This window comes from Canis lupus, chromosome 8 (assembly GCF_003254725.2).
Source record: "Canis lupus dingo isolate Sandy chromosome 8, ASM325472v2, whole genome shotgun sequence".
Classification (NCBI taxonomy): domain Eukaryota; kingdom Metazoa; phylum Chordata; class Mammalia; order Carnivora; family Canidae; genus Canis; species Canis lupus.
In genome coordinates, this window is record NC_064250.1 from 27168796 (window position 1) to 27185246 (window position 16451).

The window sequence follows — 16451 nt, forward strand, 5'->3', positions numbered from 1 at the left end:
TCCCCACAGGGAGCCTGCTTCTCCCTCTATGCCTCTGCCTCTACCTCTCATGAATAAATAAAATCTTTAAAAAATATATTAAAAAATTATAAGCTTTGAAAATAAACTAGTCTTGAGCAATGGCTCTAGTTTGGCCACCATTTCTATTTTACATTTCAGTATTCAACATAGTGACAATGTATTTTCAGGCTTTTATGTCTATACTTGTATATATCTCATCACTCACGAACAGCTTAACTAAGACAGTCTGAGTCACTCATAAAGATGGCAAAGTGAGACAACGCCATCTCTGAGGCACCCAAAAACCCAAGTAGGGCCTTGCCTGAGGTTGAGTCAGCATTCTAGAAGTAAATTATGAACCGCTGCAGAGTACAGGGATCCCAAACTGGCTGGTGTGAAAGTCATCAACTCTGTAACAGAAATGGGTCCCAATGCTCTAAATCACATACAAATCACTTGGGAATCTTCTTAAAATGCAGAATATGATTAATTAGGTCTGGGGTGGATGCTGAGATTCTGCATTTGTAGAATGTGTTTAGTGCAGTGTTTTGATGCTTTTAACTCTAGAGACCAAACATAAACATACTGACACTGTTTATAAAAATTCAGGATACATAGAAAACAAGAGCCATGTTTGCAAAATTCTTTATTTACATTTTAAGCTCACATTAAAACCTTTAAGATAGAATGGCTAAGATAAAATAGACAAAGTCAATATCAACACATACACATTATTTTTATCTCAAAAGAATCCTATTGATGGCTTTTGATGAACTCTGGGTTTTTCACAAAACCAGTGTTCCTTTAAATCATGGTGTGAAAATGTCTTCCCATAAGAATAAAGTTAACTTAAATCCTTCAAAAAAGCTGAGAAATAAAAGGCTAACTTTTATTAAACAGCTATCCATATGCCATAAAAGTTTTCTATTTTAAAATGTTGAAATATTCAAATAGGTCCAAATATGATAAATAAATTTTAAATATGGAATGCTTTGGTTATTAAGCTTTGACTTGGCTTTTGGCATTCCTTGATATTATTCCAATGAACCATTACAGGTAATCCATTCAAAACAAGACTTAATACTATCAATTCTCTTTTCCTTCACTCAGAAAAAAAAAAAAAATCACAAAAATAAATTCATTCCCACATGTTAAAGTCCACCATAAAGTGGACTTTTTATTCATTATTTAAAAAAATGTTCTTAATAACTGACCTGGGTATTGATATATTACTGAAACACTAGACCTGTAAGAGCTCCTTTTATATCTTGAAAGCTTATGATTCTGTGATCTATTTATGTAAAATATGCTCAAGATTAAATGCATAAGCAATGTATTCGAAGCTTCTGGGAAGGATTCACATTTAAAATAGTTTTAAATCCAGGTTTTTAAAGAGTTTTAGAAAAATAAATAAAATACTGTGATTGATTCTACCCCCCCCACACACACACTTTTCTCTCCTCACAATTTGAGCTTAAGAGTTTAGGCTTCTAAAAAGCAGAAAGAAGCAAAATAAAACAATGTAGGTTTTGTTATCCACATTTTCCTTGTCTTAGTGTAACATATTATCACAAAGGCAAACTTGACTCTTTCCTTGAAATGAATATCCCATCTTTTCAGATTAATTTAAACTCTTAAGAAATTCAAAGGAAGTTTAACCAGTGCTTTTAATAAACAAGTAGCTAAATGCCTGTAAAAGATAACTTGTGATTTTAAAGAGTGCTATTATAAAGTCTGAAAGCAAAACCTAAACATTTAAGTTCAAATTTAATCTTTTAAAAGATCTTTTGAAAGCTGTAAATGCTATTATAAATTGCCAGTTAAATTCCCACTCTAGGCTACAAAAATAAACTGCAGAAACGTATAAATTTAAGGTAACTATTTCTCATGTTGATCTTTTTTCCTTTTATAAGTGCAGTAAACAAAGAAATTAAGCACCCAGATGTTGATTCAATTAGCTTTCATTTGAGCAGCATTTTGATTTTGGATAAAGGGATTCTAAATGTAGTCTAAAACTTTCCAGAAAATCATATTTACATTCATTATACAGTATTTTATATACACATAAATACAGATTTATGAGAAATTAACCTACTTTTCATAATGTAAAAAATTAAAAATACAACATGTGATCACATGCTAAAGCCAGTTATTTGAGAAATAATGTTTGGTGTTCAGTTTTGATAGCAATAACCTTGAGTAACTTGAAGCATATCACATGAATACACCACAGATGCATAGTTTATTTATGACCTTAGTAACTTAGGTCTATCCACAGTTTTAAGTGAAAAAGATTCTTTTAAAGTCAATGCCATACAAGTAGTTGCGTTTACTGGTAATGTTTCCACTGGGAAGAAAGATTAGTGAAGACATGATAGCAGATGTTAAATGTTTTGAAGGATAATTATGGGGAAGGATTAAAGTTAATTATTTTTCCAGGGGGAAATCAGGGCTTTCTGAAAATAAGAGCTGTCCAGACCTGAAAAGGTTTGCTTCATGAGTGTGAATTCTGGTCCCAGAAATGGCCATGCCTTGTCAGAGCTCTTGTAGTGAGCACTTCTGTGTTGCCCCTAACTTGTCAGGTGGGACCAATGGATGGTTAGGCCATGAGGACCCCTAAAGTTGCTTGATGCAAATTATTTTGTTGAGATTTTTTAATATCACATGACTTTTTAGGCAGTTTGCTTGAATCTTTTGTTCCTGCCCATAAAGCAGTGTATGATTTTGCTGTTACCTGTCTTGTAAATCGATGGGCTTAGCCTTCTAGGAATACATCAGAGTGAATTTTTCTTACCTAATTGCTGTCTCACAAAAACAAATAGGTGACTATAATGAGCTTTGTTAGTATCCTAAACATAAGTCTTCCACCAACGGCTGGCTGGCTGAAGTAGGCTAAGAAGCAAAGATTTGACTTGGGGGAAAATAAAAGTTACCCATCCTCAAAAGGTTGACTGCTACTCTATAAAGTTCCAGTCTTGAGAACTGAATGGAAAATCCTATTTCACACTCTTTTACCTCAGAAGGCATGCCAGTGCTTATTGCAGAAAGAAATTCTTATCAGATTTGAAGTGTTAGAAGAATAGGAAGCATGGAAATTTTAGCCTATGTTAAATAAGCAAATAACAACTCTTCCATAAATTCGGTTAACTCTAAAATCAAGGCTTTTCAGAAGAGTAAATTCACTAAAAATGTGAAAATAAAAATTATAGCTCTAAATATAAGACAAATAAGGTCACATGGTTTATGCATTTCAAATTCTTAAAGAGGCCCCTACAGTGTTTCAAGAAGACCATTCAAAGTATTGTTCCCTGAGTTCTTGGAGCAACCTTGCATGTGAGTTCATGAACTCCAAGACTTGAGAGAGAAACCCACATCATTTGCTTATCTCTCTCCTAAGAGTAGCTGTTTACTCCAAATCCAAAGTGATTTGTTCAGTGCTTTCTCTATAGTTCAAATGCTTTAAGAATGTGGCTTTATCCATTTTTTTAGAAGATAAGCTCTCAAAGTGAAACTTCTAAGGAAAAATATGTTAAAAGAAAGTACAGTTTTAATATTAGTTAACAGTGTAGTTGAATAAATCAGTTTTACATCTATAATACATCAAGAGTGGTAATACTGTCATAGGTGTTAGAAGGTAGAGTACTATGGACTCTGGCTTTTCTGACTTCTGTGGTTATTAAGCCCAGAGGTCTGTTACCAAATAACCCAAATTATTAGAAACAGAATGACTTTTCCATATTTGAATATGTAAGAAGACATACATGTGGTTTTAAATAAAGATCAAAAGAATAATCAGATCTCAAAATATGTGGAATTTAGAGATTCATACATGAATTTTTTTTTTTTTTTTTTTTTTTTTACAAAACTCATTCACAACTGGGGTTGTAAGATTCTTGCGTTGTGTTCATATATCTACCTTTTTGGTAGCTATTAGAATATTTTTTAAAAATTCAACACTTGGGAATAATTTAGTCTCTTTAGAAAAACTAATTACAATGAATGGAGACTCCTGTTCTGTTCCTGGCAGCTTTAGGTTGAGCTAGACTTTAAACCATTAAAGGTTTAAAAAAAAATGGTCGAGAGAACCTACTGAAACGTTCCATCCATTTCAGTAAAGTGCACAAATATGAGTGTATCCTTTGGCTTGGCTATGACCTCAAGGGAGGTATAGACGTCAGTGGTGCTGGTGCCAGATTCCTGACTATATTACTGAGGCTGGCAATCTTCTCTTCCAGGAGGTAATTTTTCTTCTCTGCTGTTTTTTGTCGCTGTTCAGTCATTTCCAGAGCTTTCAACAACTGGGCATTTTCAACATACAAATCCTTCACCACTGCATCTGCTTTAGTGTTCTTGCAGAGCTAGAAATAGAACCAGAAACATCTTGACTCCATTTCTGTAATTAAGTTTAAGGTCTGACATTAGGACAGCTGTTCATAAAGGCAAATGACTTCTATCCATTATATTCTTTTATTTTACAACACGGGTTTAACACCAGACCTGGCATCGGAGATACAAGTAGAGCAAATCCGCTTATTCCAGGCTGTTTCTTTGCATAATGTTTGTAGAAGCCACTAAGAAAAAGAACAGATTGATATTTGAAGGCTCAAAACTGAAAGTCTTTTTTCACCTAAATAAATTAGGCGTTACTTTCTCATTGTTCTAAAAAATAGCAAAATACTTCTTTTAGCTTCTGAGGTATAGGGTGTGAACTTTAATTCTGTTCTTAACAGATGTTTGAGCTTCCCATTTTGATTATTTTCAAATTTGGTCCATGAATTACATACAACAAAGAGGTAAGATTTGGGCAGTTACTTTTCCTTAACTCTTCCTCTTTTGCATAGCAGAGCTTGTCTAGAAGATCTATCTTAATTTTTAGGTTTTGAGTAGATGGTCTAATTTGGGGTGGGAAAATATGTCAGCAGCCTTGGGATTGGTTTCTGATGGTTCCTATTAATGTATTCCAATCCCCCTTCCTTCATCACACCTTCTTTTACACCCAGTTTTAACCAGGGCCTCTAAAGGTTATAAAGGTTTAAGGGAATACAGAACATCAGAAGCTTAGCTAATTTATTAGCATTTCAAAAGGCAATGATAAAGATGGTAACACTGAAGCCCAGGACCTAGATGACTGGCAAGTGTAACATAAAAACCTACTCTACTGAACTGTTCCAAGACAATGTTGCATCATGCCCTCTCTCCTTTCCTTCCTTTTAAAAAACACTTCGATGGCTGTTCATCACCTACAGAATGAAATTCAAACTCCATAGTTCAGCATGCACCTAAGGTTCCCTACTGCCCATTCCTCCCTGTTGCTCTAGATTCTTCTGCTTCTCTGAGGCCAGTATGAACTATTAAGGCCAAAACGTTTGTTGATGTCCACACCTCATATGTTGTCATAACCATGTGATGTTCCCATAGCCTAGAGTGTCCTCCTCACATTTCTTCACTTGTTCAAATCTTACTCAGCATCAGTACTTGGTTTAAGAGGCCTTCAGGAAGCTTGCTTTAAAGCCCTGAGTTGGAGGAAGTATTTCTTCTCTATGTCCCCCTCTGCCGAAGTGGACTCCATTTTCTTTATTTTTGAAACTACCCCCTTGCCGAATATTCGATACCTTGTAAGTGAACTGCATTCCCCATGGGCTGGATTTTGTGTTCTTCTCTGTTGTATCCCTAGTGCTCAGAACAGGACTTGGCACATAGTAGCTATGGTTTGAAAAAGGAGTGATTAAAGGATTGAATCAATGCTTATTGTCTAAGACTTTCCTTTCTTTCCATTTTGTGATTAAAACATTGAACAAAGGAAAGTTCTCTCTCCCTCTGCATTAAGACCTTCTCATGAGGTTATTCTTCTTCAGTTTTATGTATCTAGAAAATCGGGTTGGATAATTTCTGCCCTGACCCCTCAGTTCTTAATCTTAGTTTCCAAAGCATTAGAAGACATTCCTATAAAGTGGTCCCTTTTTTTTGCATGTCATCAGTGGTCACACAAGTGCTTTCTAAACATGGGCCACCCCTGCCACCAGCAGGTGAGAAGGATCAGTCCAGGTTAGTGGTCCTGGAATTCAGGGTCCCTATTTTAATTCAGAGCACAGCCTTTTGGGGTATGGTTATAGCCATAAGGTGCTTTTTGAGGGTGTCATAGCTGTTGTAGACAAGAAAGCTAAAGTTCCATTTATGATCCTCCAATTTTTTACCAACATAACATTCTACTTAAATAAACAGAAAATTTTCCTGTCTTGGGCAAATAAAAAAAAAATCTACAAAAAATTACATCTAAGCTACTGACCTTTGTTAGGAATTAATGCGTTGGGTCTGTGTGGGTCTCTGTTAGCAAATGTATGTTCTTTAAATTGCAGACAAACCTGCCTTAAAAGAGCTTTGGAAAAATAACACAGCATCCAGAATCCATCCTTTTGAAGTGGTAGGGGGACAGTGAATCCTAAATTCTGCTGTACATTCATAGTAGAATTTGCCTTTATTTGACAAGAGTGACCGAGCTAATGGCAACAAGGGAATGGAAAACTGGCACTAAGAGTGGAGTATGAGGTGGGTGGGCAGAGGTGACCTGGGAGGCTCACTTGTTCTTTGAGCTGATTCACTTTCTCCTGAAGAAGCCTCTTCACCAGTTTCAACTTCTGTTCAACTTCCATCATTCGTTCTTCCATGACAGTCACTAGTTGTTCCTGGTTTCCCTGAAGGGAAGAAAAAAGAAGTGTATTATCATTTGGAATTCATGCCACACTGAAAAGAAAATGCTAGTAATTTCTTTTTTCCTTACAAGGTGCCTAAGAGAAAGGGCAGTCAACGTTTGCCTTTGTAACTGGAAGGGTAGATTTCTGGTGAAATGGGGGTTTTGAACACCGCATGAGTTACACCTTAGAAAAGAAGCCCTATCAGAGAAAGAGTCAAAGATTAAAAAAAAAAATCTTACCTGTGTTACCATCTTCCCCTGAGATAAAGCAAAATTCTTAAAACCCATAATTTAGTACCTGTGTGCACTTTTAGTAAAACAGGTATCCAGAGAAAATTAAAATATGGTTAGCAACCTTCCATCTATGATTTGGGCTTTTGTAATATTGTGGAGTCTCTCAAGAACCAAACACAACTGAGTTTATTCAGGATCACTTAACCTTTCCAGTCAGCTTGTAATCTGCATGTCCATTGCTCCCATGTGAAATGGCTGATGACTGTGAGGGTATTAGTGTTCCTTTCTTCATAACAATCAGCCTCTTCCTGCCAGTGCCTCGAGTCATCTGTTTCCCAATCTGACTTGTCAGTGTGGAGCAAACATCTGGATTGGAGGATGGGTTTATCATAATGGATTTAAAATTAAGAATCCTCTCCCCACACACAACTCCTAGATAAAACAGTAGGGCAGAAGAAGAGGCCTGGCTGCTCTTCCCCTCCTCACACAACAGCAATAGATTAAGGACTTCTGTGGGGTTTGGAGAGCCAAAAGACCCAGAGGGAGATTTAGAGCACAACGAACTGCCCCTTCTGGCAGGCCATTAAAATGTCCACCTTTCAGATTTATAAGGTTCTTCAAATGTTTAAGCAAAACTCAGGTGTTAATGGCTGATGGTATAACTCCTTCTAAAAGCATGCAGAATGACTAAACATGGATTGAAAGCCAACATTTGTTTGGATAAAGTAACAGCATTTGTTCAAATATAAACAACTAAACTATGTGACTAATTTGAAGACAAAAACTGTAGTAGGTAAAAATCTAACACAGAAAGTAAACTTCAAGAAATCAGGCCTTGAGAACATCTAGCTTTAAAAAAATACTATATTTTAAAAGATATAATAGCTTTTTAAAGTTCAAACATAAATAGAAGTGTCTGATTTCTACTTGCCTGAAATAAACAAAACAAAGCAAAACAAAAAACCCATAACATAATTTGAAGAACATGGAATGTAGCAAAAGAGGAAAGAGGAAAAACAGAGGCAGTCATATATTTAAAATTTATTTTATTGTTTTGTCAAAATTTTCCTTTTTCCTGTCAAAAAAGCATTATACATCTTTTACAAAACAGTATAAATAACCCGAATTTTCTTCAAATTCCATATATAAAAGTAGTATCTCTTGTTAAAAATAGTTACAGCATATGGAATGAGAAAATATATAGAATACATCCTTTCAAGAATCTCAAGTCCACACTCTTTAAATGGTATAAATAAAATAATTCAAAACAAGCTGAAATTCGTGAATTTGATTCACAAAATCTGTCATTTCTACATTAATAAATAAGAGACATAATACTGTGAAGGCTTAATAATAGTAATAATTAATAATAATAATAATTTAAAAGAGCACTTGATTCCAAAACAGTTTCCAGCTTATGTCTCTGTGTTTGTGTGTGGGTGTGTGGGTGTGTGCATTTGAGTATCTGCCATGGTTAGAAATGTCATCAATAGCAGCCCAGTTTTCACAGGTGCCCAATCCTTCTGTAGGAATCTGCATGCACTGCTCGCGGCTCCGGTAGCAAGGCCTAGAGAAAGAAGGCAAGTGGTACACTTCACCCTGATGTCAAGATTATGTTTTGGGAGGAGTCTAAATTCACACATTGATAATGCAAACAGTTTTTAAAAGCACACACATTAACACTACATACGCAAGCAAAGCAACACAAAGGCAGAAGAAATCACATCACTCCACACACAGAAGTAACGTGCAGATTCTTTTTTTTTTTTTTTTTTTTTTTTTTATACAATCTCTTTTTTTTTTTTTTTTTTTTTTTTATTGGTGTTCAATAACGTGCAGATTCTAATAGTCTGTCATCTTAAAATTAGCGTCAAGTCAGTTACCAGAACTAGGAGACTCTCACAACAGTGGCAGTCTAGTTAGAGCAGTAAGTAGTCTACTCTGCCACCTGGCTGGATAATTTTATTTTTTATTTTTATTAGCACAAAATCTAAACCGTTTGTCTATCTAATCCTGAAGTAATTGGAATAAAAGGATATTATTTTTAAAATTGGTGGGTGGGGTGGAAGCACAGGCTTTGAAAACTGTGTGTAAAAAAGAAAAGAAAAGAAAAGAAAAGAAAAGAAAAGAAAAGAAAAGAAAAGAAAAGAAAAGAAAAGAAAACTGTGTGTATGAGAAAACAATGGATAAAACCTTGGCCTAATCATTTGGTTTCAAATGTCTGTTAAAGACTGAGGTCAAAGTTTTATGACTCAGTTCTGTAATAAATCGTTGAAGCATCTGTTCAACACCCCAGTAAGCACAATTTTACTGTTTGGAAACTGAGGTAAATAGAGGAAGCTTCCAAAAACGTGAATTCTTAAAGCACAAAAGACAAAAATAATTTTAAGGTTTTGTTTGAAAGAACAGGTGACAGAAGCATGTCATGACAAAGCATAGATATGTACTACTAGAAGAGGAAGACAGAACTGCTCCAATGTATCATTAGAGTGCTAATCTGACTTCGCAAAGCCACTTTGAGACATTTACAGAAAAGGAGGTAGGGAAAGTCCTTATTAAAAGTCAACTGAGAAACAACAGAAGAAAAGCATCCAAACCAGAAAGAATTTAGGGAAAAAAAAAAAAAAAACTTAGTTTGTATATTTTATTCCTAGTTGAATAAACAAATTGGGCAAGCAAAAATGGTTAAGAGACTTCTGAAAAAGCTTGACTATGAACGAAGCACTTAAGAGAACTATTTGAAAACCCAGGTTATATCAGATTGTGTCTGTGGTGAGTGAGGATAATACTAATTCAAAGGAAAGGGGAAAAGATGTTTACTTTCTTAAAGAGAGGTTTTCAAACTTGATCATTTTTAAAAACTAGGTTATATGAAATACATCACCTAATGGCAATGACTGCACACCCTATTAGTTGTTTAAAGGCCCCGTTGTGAATTCTATGGAACTCAGCAAGTTGTGCCCCTCTAGTACAGGAAAACCCAGGTTGCTTTGTTAATAATGCCTGTCCTAGAGTTGCACTTGAATTCTGTAATATTTTTGGCATCGGACAAATGTTAAGTCAAAAGATCTTAGGTCAGTTGTACACTATGCTCAAGTGATCCTGATACTTCTTCAATGATGAATGTGCAAAGGAGGCCCCGAACGCTTCATTACCCAGCTTACAAGCTGAGAGCTCGAGTGCATCACTACAGAGAAACAAAAGCAAAACCCCCAAATAACACTGCAGTTCCGCAGACGGGTAATACAGCTAAGGTGGAGCTCTCTGACAGAGATTTAGAGTCTTTATCCCTACCTTTGAACTGGTACAACTTTCCAATAAACAGGTAAAATTAGGTGACCTGAGTTAACCGTTAGGGAAAAAGAGCCTCATACCTGCGGGGTGTTGGTTTCGGAGGTCCTGTTTTCAAGTTCCTCCTGCAGGCACTGGTTTATCCTCTCTGCCTGCAGCAGCTGTTGTTGAAGCTGCAGAAACTGCTCCCTGGGCACCGTGGGACAGGCTTGCTGCTGGCGCAGCTGGAGATCCCAAGCGTGAGGGGACGGGCTAAGCATCGCAGTGGACCTCAGGTGCTGCATCTGGAGGCAGAGGCGAAGCCCTGGTCAGCTGAGGTGCTTTCCAGCACAGAGCGACTCTTAAAAGTGTCAAGCACAGTGAATGAAGCTGATGAATTAATGAATGACTTCTCAGACCCACTGATTACTTGAAAACAGGACTGTACATGACTTGAGTAAGAAGTAAATAATTGGGAAGAGTCACTTTCCTTAGGAGATAATATAATTAATGAAAAAGCAGGCCTTCTTAAAGGTTTTTAAGGTTTTAGACTTAAAAAAATTATACTTCTTCACTCTTTAGGGACTATAAGGGTATGAGTAGACAATATACATGTGTCTGAATTCTTCTTCATTGTCTCCTTACACTAGAACGTTCCATTATGCCTCTTTATTTTTTAAGATTTTATTTATTTATTTGACCCAGAAAGAATGAGCGAGCACAAGCAGGGGATGCAGCAGAGGGACAGGGAGCAGCAGACTCTCTGCTGAAAACAAGGAGCCCGAGGTGGGGCTCAATCCTAGGACCCCAGGATCATGACCTGAGTCGAAGGCAGATGCTTAATTGATGGAGCCACCCAGGTGCCCAGGTGCCCCAATTATGCCTCTTTAAACAAAAACACAGACAGGGTTGGAGTAGGCAAAGGGGAGAAAGTGGTTATGTGTTAGGGTTTTGCCACTTTACTTACCATTCATAAAGCTTCTTAAAAGCAAATGTTCAAGGACTACATATTTTCCAGGATAGCAAATTTTTCAAAGAATCTCATATCTGAAATTATTGTAACCTAGTTTAGTTTAACAATGTTAAACTCTTCAACAGCACTAGAAGATAAGAAATCCTGGGACACAGGGTGATATCCTAGAACCCCAGGGAACTGAAGTACATGGAATAGAAGTATTTGTTCATGACAATGAGGAAATGATATGCGTATCACATGCCAAAGTTGGAGAGAGGAAAGAGGAAGAGGAGAAGGCACTGCATTTGGCCAGTGAAGCATGCCACTCCACATTTGTCGACACATTCAGCAGACAGAGGACTCAACAGAAGGCATGCAATGAACATGACCAAGTACCAGATTCAAGAGGAAGCACCTCTAGGCTTGTGGGAAGGGAAAAAGGCCCTATAAGACACAATTATAATTAAACGCTGTCATGAAGCTTCAGAGCCACTATCCATTTCCTTAAATCTAAATTTCTGAGGTGGGAGGTTACAATCCATTTTGAAATTTTCGAGTTGTAGATTTAGAAACCCACCATTTTCAGGAATAAAAAATAGGGAGAATGATGATCCCATGATTTTATATCAGCAGGATGATTTTCTTCATCTACGTTTTTAAATACTAAGGAAAACCCTGAATAAATGTAAATGGAGACCTAGTCCATAGTTAAAAGCAAAATGAAAGTGAATACTGGCTCTTAAGTATTTATTAACTGTTACAGTGAGTGGAAATGATACATGAACAAGGAGTCTGATGAGATATCTCCATGCTATGAGATTCATTGAAAGCAAATGTTATACCTTCACACACTATCTCAGGCAGAGAACTGCACCCTTCTCTGCTACTTCCAACCACAGAGTTCTAGGTACAGGTTAGCCACAGACAAAACAAAAACAAAAGAAAATTACAGGAGTCATAAAGAGAGGAAGAAAAGTATGAGTTATAAAAAGAGAACAGTTAAAAACCGGGTATATTATATACCTGAATATGTGTGCTCCAGTCAGTAAGAACTTACAAAGACCAACATTTACATTTCTCTGTGTATCAATTTTACAGGTATTAAAATGTCTTGTAGTTCTAATCCTGCAACTGCTGCCTCACCTACTGTGATTTGGTTATTAGTTTGTGAACTCACCACCTTACCTCTACCCAACCCAATATAGTTATTTAGAAGATTCCAGTATGGATGGATCTGATGCTGAAGACTTTTGTTTTATAGTATATATTCTACATCTCCAAAAGGCAATTTTGTTGTTCAAGTGTTGAAACTGTTGGCTATGGAAAGTACACTGCAGACTTGAAAATTGCTGATACAGACTGTAACTCTTTTCTTGAATGTCCAAAATGAATTGTTCATAGGACATTGCCTCCTGTAGTGGGAAAAGCCCTGGAGTGGTCTTTTTCATTAGACTATGAAATAGAAGAATTTAATTGCCTTAGGGTGTGGATATGTACTGTATTAGCTCAGTGACTTTTTTTTTTTTTTTTTTTTTTTTTTTAGTATTTTATTTTTAAGTAATCTTTACACTTGAGCCTACGGGCTTGAACTCACAACTCTGAGATCAAGAGTAGCACACTCCAATGACTGAGCCAGCCAGGGACCCATAGGATCGGTGACTTTTAAATTGGCATAGAAGGATGAGGAGAAATTCTTCCCCCAAGAGAGTACATACATAAGATTAGAATCATCTCGAAAGCTTTTCTTAAAATCCCTGATCCCAAAGATTCTGATGTAGGAACATCTCCCTGCCTGCACCTAGCCACTCACCCAGTGAGAAGAACGTACCTGTCCCTCAGGGGAGGTGAGCACAAAAAAATGGTGTGAAAACCACTGTAATGTACCCCAAAGTGGCCTAATATATAGATATCAGAACATAAATAAAAATCCAATTTGTAGGGCTGGTGGGATGGGGAAGTTATTGCTTAATGGTTAGAGTTTTTGGGGTGATGCAAATGTTTGGGAAGTAGTGGTAATGGTAGAAGAACAATGTGAATGTAGTTAATGCCACTAAATTTTAAAATGGCACACCTTGTTATGATTTACCGCCATTTAAAAAATGAATATACCAAAAGTCATTGAATTATATACTTTATTATTTTTAAAAGATTTTTTTTGTTTGTTTTAAAAATTTTTTTTTTTTAATTTTTATTTACTTATGATAGTCACAGAGAGAGAGAGAGGCAGAGGGAAAAGCAGGCTCCATGCACCGGGAGCCCGACGTGGGATTCGATCCCGGGTCTCCAGGATCGTGCCCCGGGCCAAAGGCAGGCGCCAAACCGCTGCGCCACCCAGGGATCCCTATTTTTTAAAGATTTTTTAAAAATTTATTCATGAGTGACACAGAGAGAGGTAGACACACAGGTAGAGGGGGAAGCAGGCTCCCCACAGGGAGCCTGATGTGGAACTTGATCCCAGGATTCTGGGATCATGACCAGAGCCAAAGGCAGATGCTCAACTGCTGAGCCACCCAAGGCCCTGAATTATATACTTTAAATAGGGAAACTACATGGTTTTCATTAGAATAGCGTATGAGATGTTCTTTTCAGTGTTCCAATGGAAAATTCATGCTTTTTCTTCAGTTATTCAGTTCATTCAGAACATTAGATTTACCTCACCCATTAGCAAAAATTTACTACTAGATCAAAGAGAAAATAATGAAGGGAAATTGCTTGTGATGGCTAATCTTGTAAGGTGGGGTCAGGAAGAGACAGGGGTTTCTGAGGCCCGCTAGAGCAGGTAGGAGAACTGGCCTGTTGGCAGAACATTTGGAGAAGATCTACCAGTGACTAAGTATACCCTGTTACTTTTCAGTTTGGTACTAGACATGTGGAGCTTAGCTTCAGCTATCTTATCACAATATATAATTATTTCATCAGAAAACATGTCTACATCTAAACACAGCCTGCAGCTCAAGCTTTGGAACACATTTATTATACGCTGTCAGAGAAAGAAAAAATGGTTTGGATTTTACTATTTATAGTTTAATCTCCTTATTAGTGGATAAATCAGAGAACATAAAATTGGCAGAAACCTCAGTGGTCATTTAAATGTCAGTGTAACATATTTGCCCATATTTCACACTTGAAAACCATCTTTTTAAAGTCACCTTTGCATGTGTCCAGCTCCATAAAAGAAAATATTTAAATCTCTGTCATCCTATAATTCAGCTTTAAAATATTTATATCCTTTGAAAGTACAGAAAGACATTTTCTACCCATGCCTCTCTACCTTAAATAAATTTTACAGTTCTTTAGATAACATTTTCATTCACTCAAAGCAAAATATCTCTGGAAACTTTTACTTATTAAGGAGGATTTGTACATAAGTTGTTTTATATCCTATACCAGTATTTAGTATTCATGAAGAAATCTAGAAGCCTGGAAACTCGTGTCTAAGCTAACAGGTTTTACAACCCCATTTTTTTTTAAAGATTTTATTTATTTTATCTTTTTTTAAGATTTTAAGATTTATTTATTTTTTTAAGATTTATAAAACTTAAGATTTGTTTATTTTTTATTTTATTTATTTTATCTCATTTATTCATGAGAGAGAGAGAGAGGCAGAGACACAGCAGAGGAAGAAGCAGGCTCCATGTGGGGAGCCCGATGTGGGACTCCATCCCAGGTCTCCAGGATCACACCCTGGGCTGAAGGCGGCGCTAAATCACTGAGCCACCCAGGCTGCCCTACTACCCCATTTTTATGTTTAACAGATGTACCTCCCTCAAGGCAGTACTGAGTTACAAATGTAGTAAGGAAAGATGGCAGCGCTTGAAGATTAAACCTCTAAATGCTAATGCTCCCAAATTCCCTGCATGGGTTCCCCAGCTAAAGAGGTTGTTAGCAATCCACCTGTAAAGCACTACAATATAGAAGGTGGATCAGGAAACAGATAAAACCACAGCAGGGGGCGGGGGAGCTCTGGGCCTCTTGACTAATATCAGCGAGAATCCCTGCCTCCTGAATTTGTTCCAGTACAGGTTCCTGCATTTTAGGATAGTCAACGTTACCCTTTCCTCTGTCAGGCCATATGAATTCCTGTGACTGTGCAATAAGCAAAAACGTCTATCAAACTTGGTAAGACACACCAAAGAATTCAGCTTGGCAGCATACCTTTTCACTTTTCTTCATAATAGGAATTCAATGTTATGCTAGTCTCTCCCAACAAATGGTGCATTCAGGGATTAAAATATTCTTCATAGCTAAGGCCATTTACTTAAAAACTTACCTCCATTAGCTGCTCATCCAGTTTTACTTGTTTCTTTTTCAGGCCTTCATTTTCCAAATGAATCGTTTCTAATTCTCTTTCAAGGGAATTCATCTGACTGACCTGCTGAAGAACAAAAAAAATTCCCGATTAAAAAAGGAAGCCCTTGAGTTGCTCTACTTTATTTTGACAAATTGATGCTAGGCAGAAATCTTAACCCTTGGAAGAAAGTGGAGTTCACTCATTGAAGGAAAATAATATAATTCAGTGCACGGATTACATTTAAGTAGTATGGTTTTTAATCACCACTGCTTATAGAGAACAGATTCAATAAGGCACCTGGCTTTCAAACATCAGTGCCATTATACATCCAGGACATAAGCCCATGCCCATATTTACATATATATGCATAACCAGTAAGTACGCATCCCTGAAAGAAAACTTCCACAAAATATTTATCCTTACCATGAGCCATGTACACTGTTATTTTCTAGCATTTTTTATGAATAAAAAAGGCTGGTGCTTCACTAAATCGATTTCATGATCTTCTATTCTGAATCCGCAGTGGGAAAAAACATGGGCCTTGGGGAAAAATTTAAGGTTTAACACTGAGAGTACATAAAACATGAGTTTAGAACTCCATTCTCATTTATAAAGATGAAATTAGAAGATTTTTATGAGATTTTTGGAAATCTCTATTATAGGAAGAATCTAATGACCTACATGACCCTGGAATTTACAATATTGCTAAGTAGAAAATATAGCCACACTTCTAGAATGCTGATTTTGGTTTCTATCAAAAAGAGCTGAGGAGAGGAGTAAGAATTGTTAAAGAGAAGCATAAACTTTTCGGGTTAAAACCCATCATTAGACTTTTCCCTTAGCAGGTGGATGAAACCCTTTGTCTTTCTGAAAACTTTACCTGAATGAACCTAAAATCATATAGTATTTCAGCTTTAGAGCACAAACCAGTCTTCTTATTGCCTATGGTCATGGAAAGGTTCACAAACCTAAAACTTTCATACAATTTTTATAACAGAAGGGAATGATCA

General features: G+C 36.6%; 1 protein-coding gene across 17 annotated transcripts in view; it reads right to left on the bottom strand.

Annotated features, from left to right (window-relative positions):
• Positions 1-629: 629 nt before the first annotated feature.
• The window catches only part of NIN (ninein), a 98577-nt gene continuing 82755 nt past the window's right edge, over positions 630-16451 (bottom strand). For 4 of the 17 annotated variants that reach the window (XM_049113152.1, XM_035719939.2, XM_035719943.2 and 1 more), the window contains 4 exons: positions 15421-15522; positions 10300-10500; positions 6579-6692; positions 630-4358 (listed from right to left, as the gene is read on the bottom strand). In XM_049113152.1, the coding sequence (XP_048969109.1) occupies positions 4149-4358; positions 6579-6692; positions 10300-10500; positions 15421-15522 (627 nt within the window). In that variant the 3' untranslated portion in view covers positions 630-4148. Of the gene's footprint in view, positions 4359-4497; positions 4572-5612; positions 5704-6578; positions 6693-7951; positions 8493-10299; positions 10501-11992; positions 12054-15420; positions 15526-16451 lie in introns of those variants that run through there. The other 13 variants (XM_035719940.2, XM_035719937.2, XM_049113153.1 and 10 more) reach the window with 10 other exon arrangements.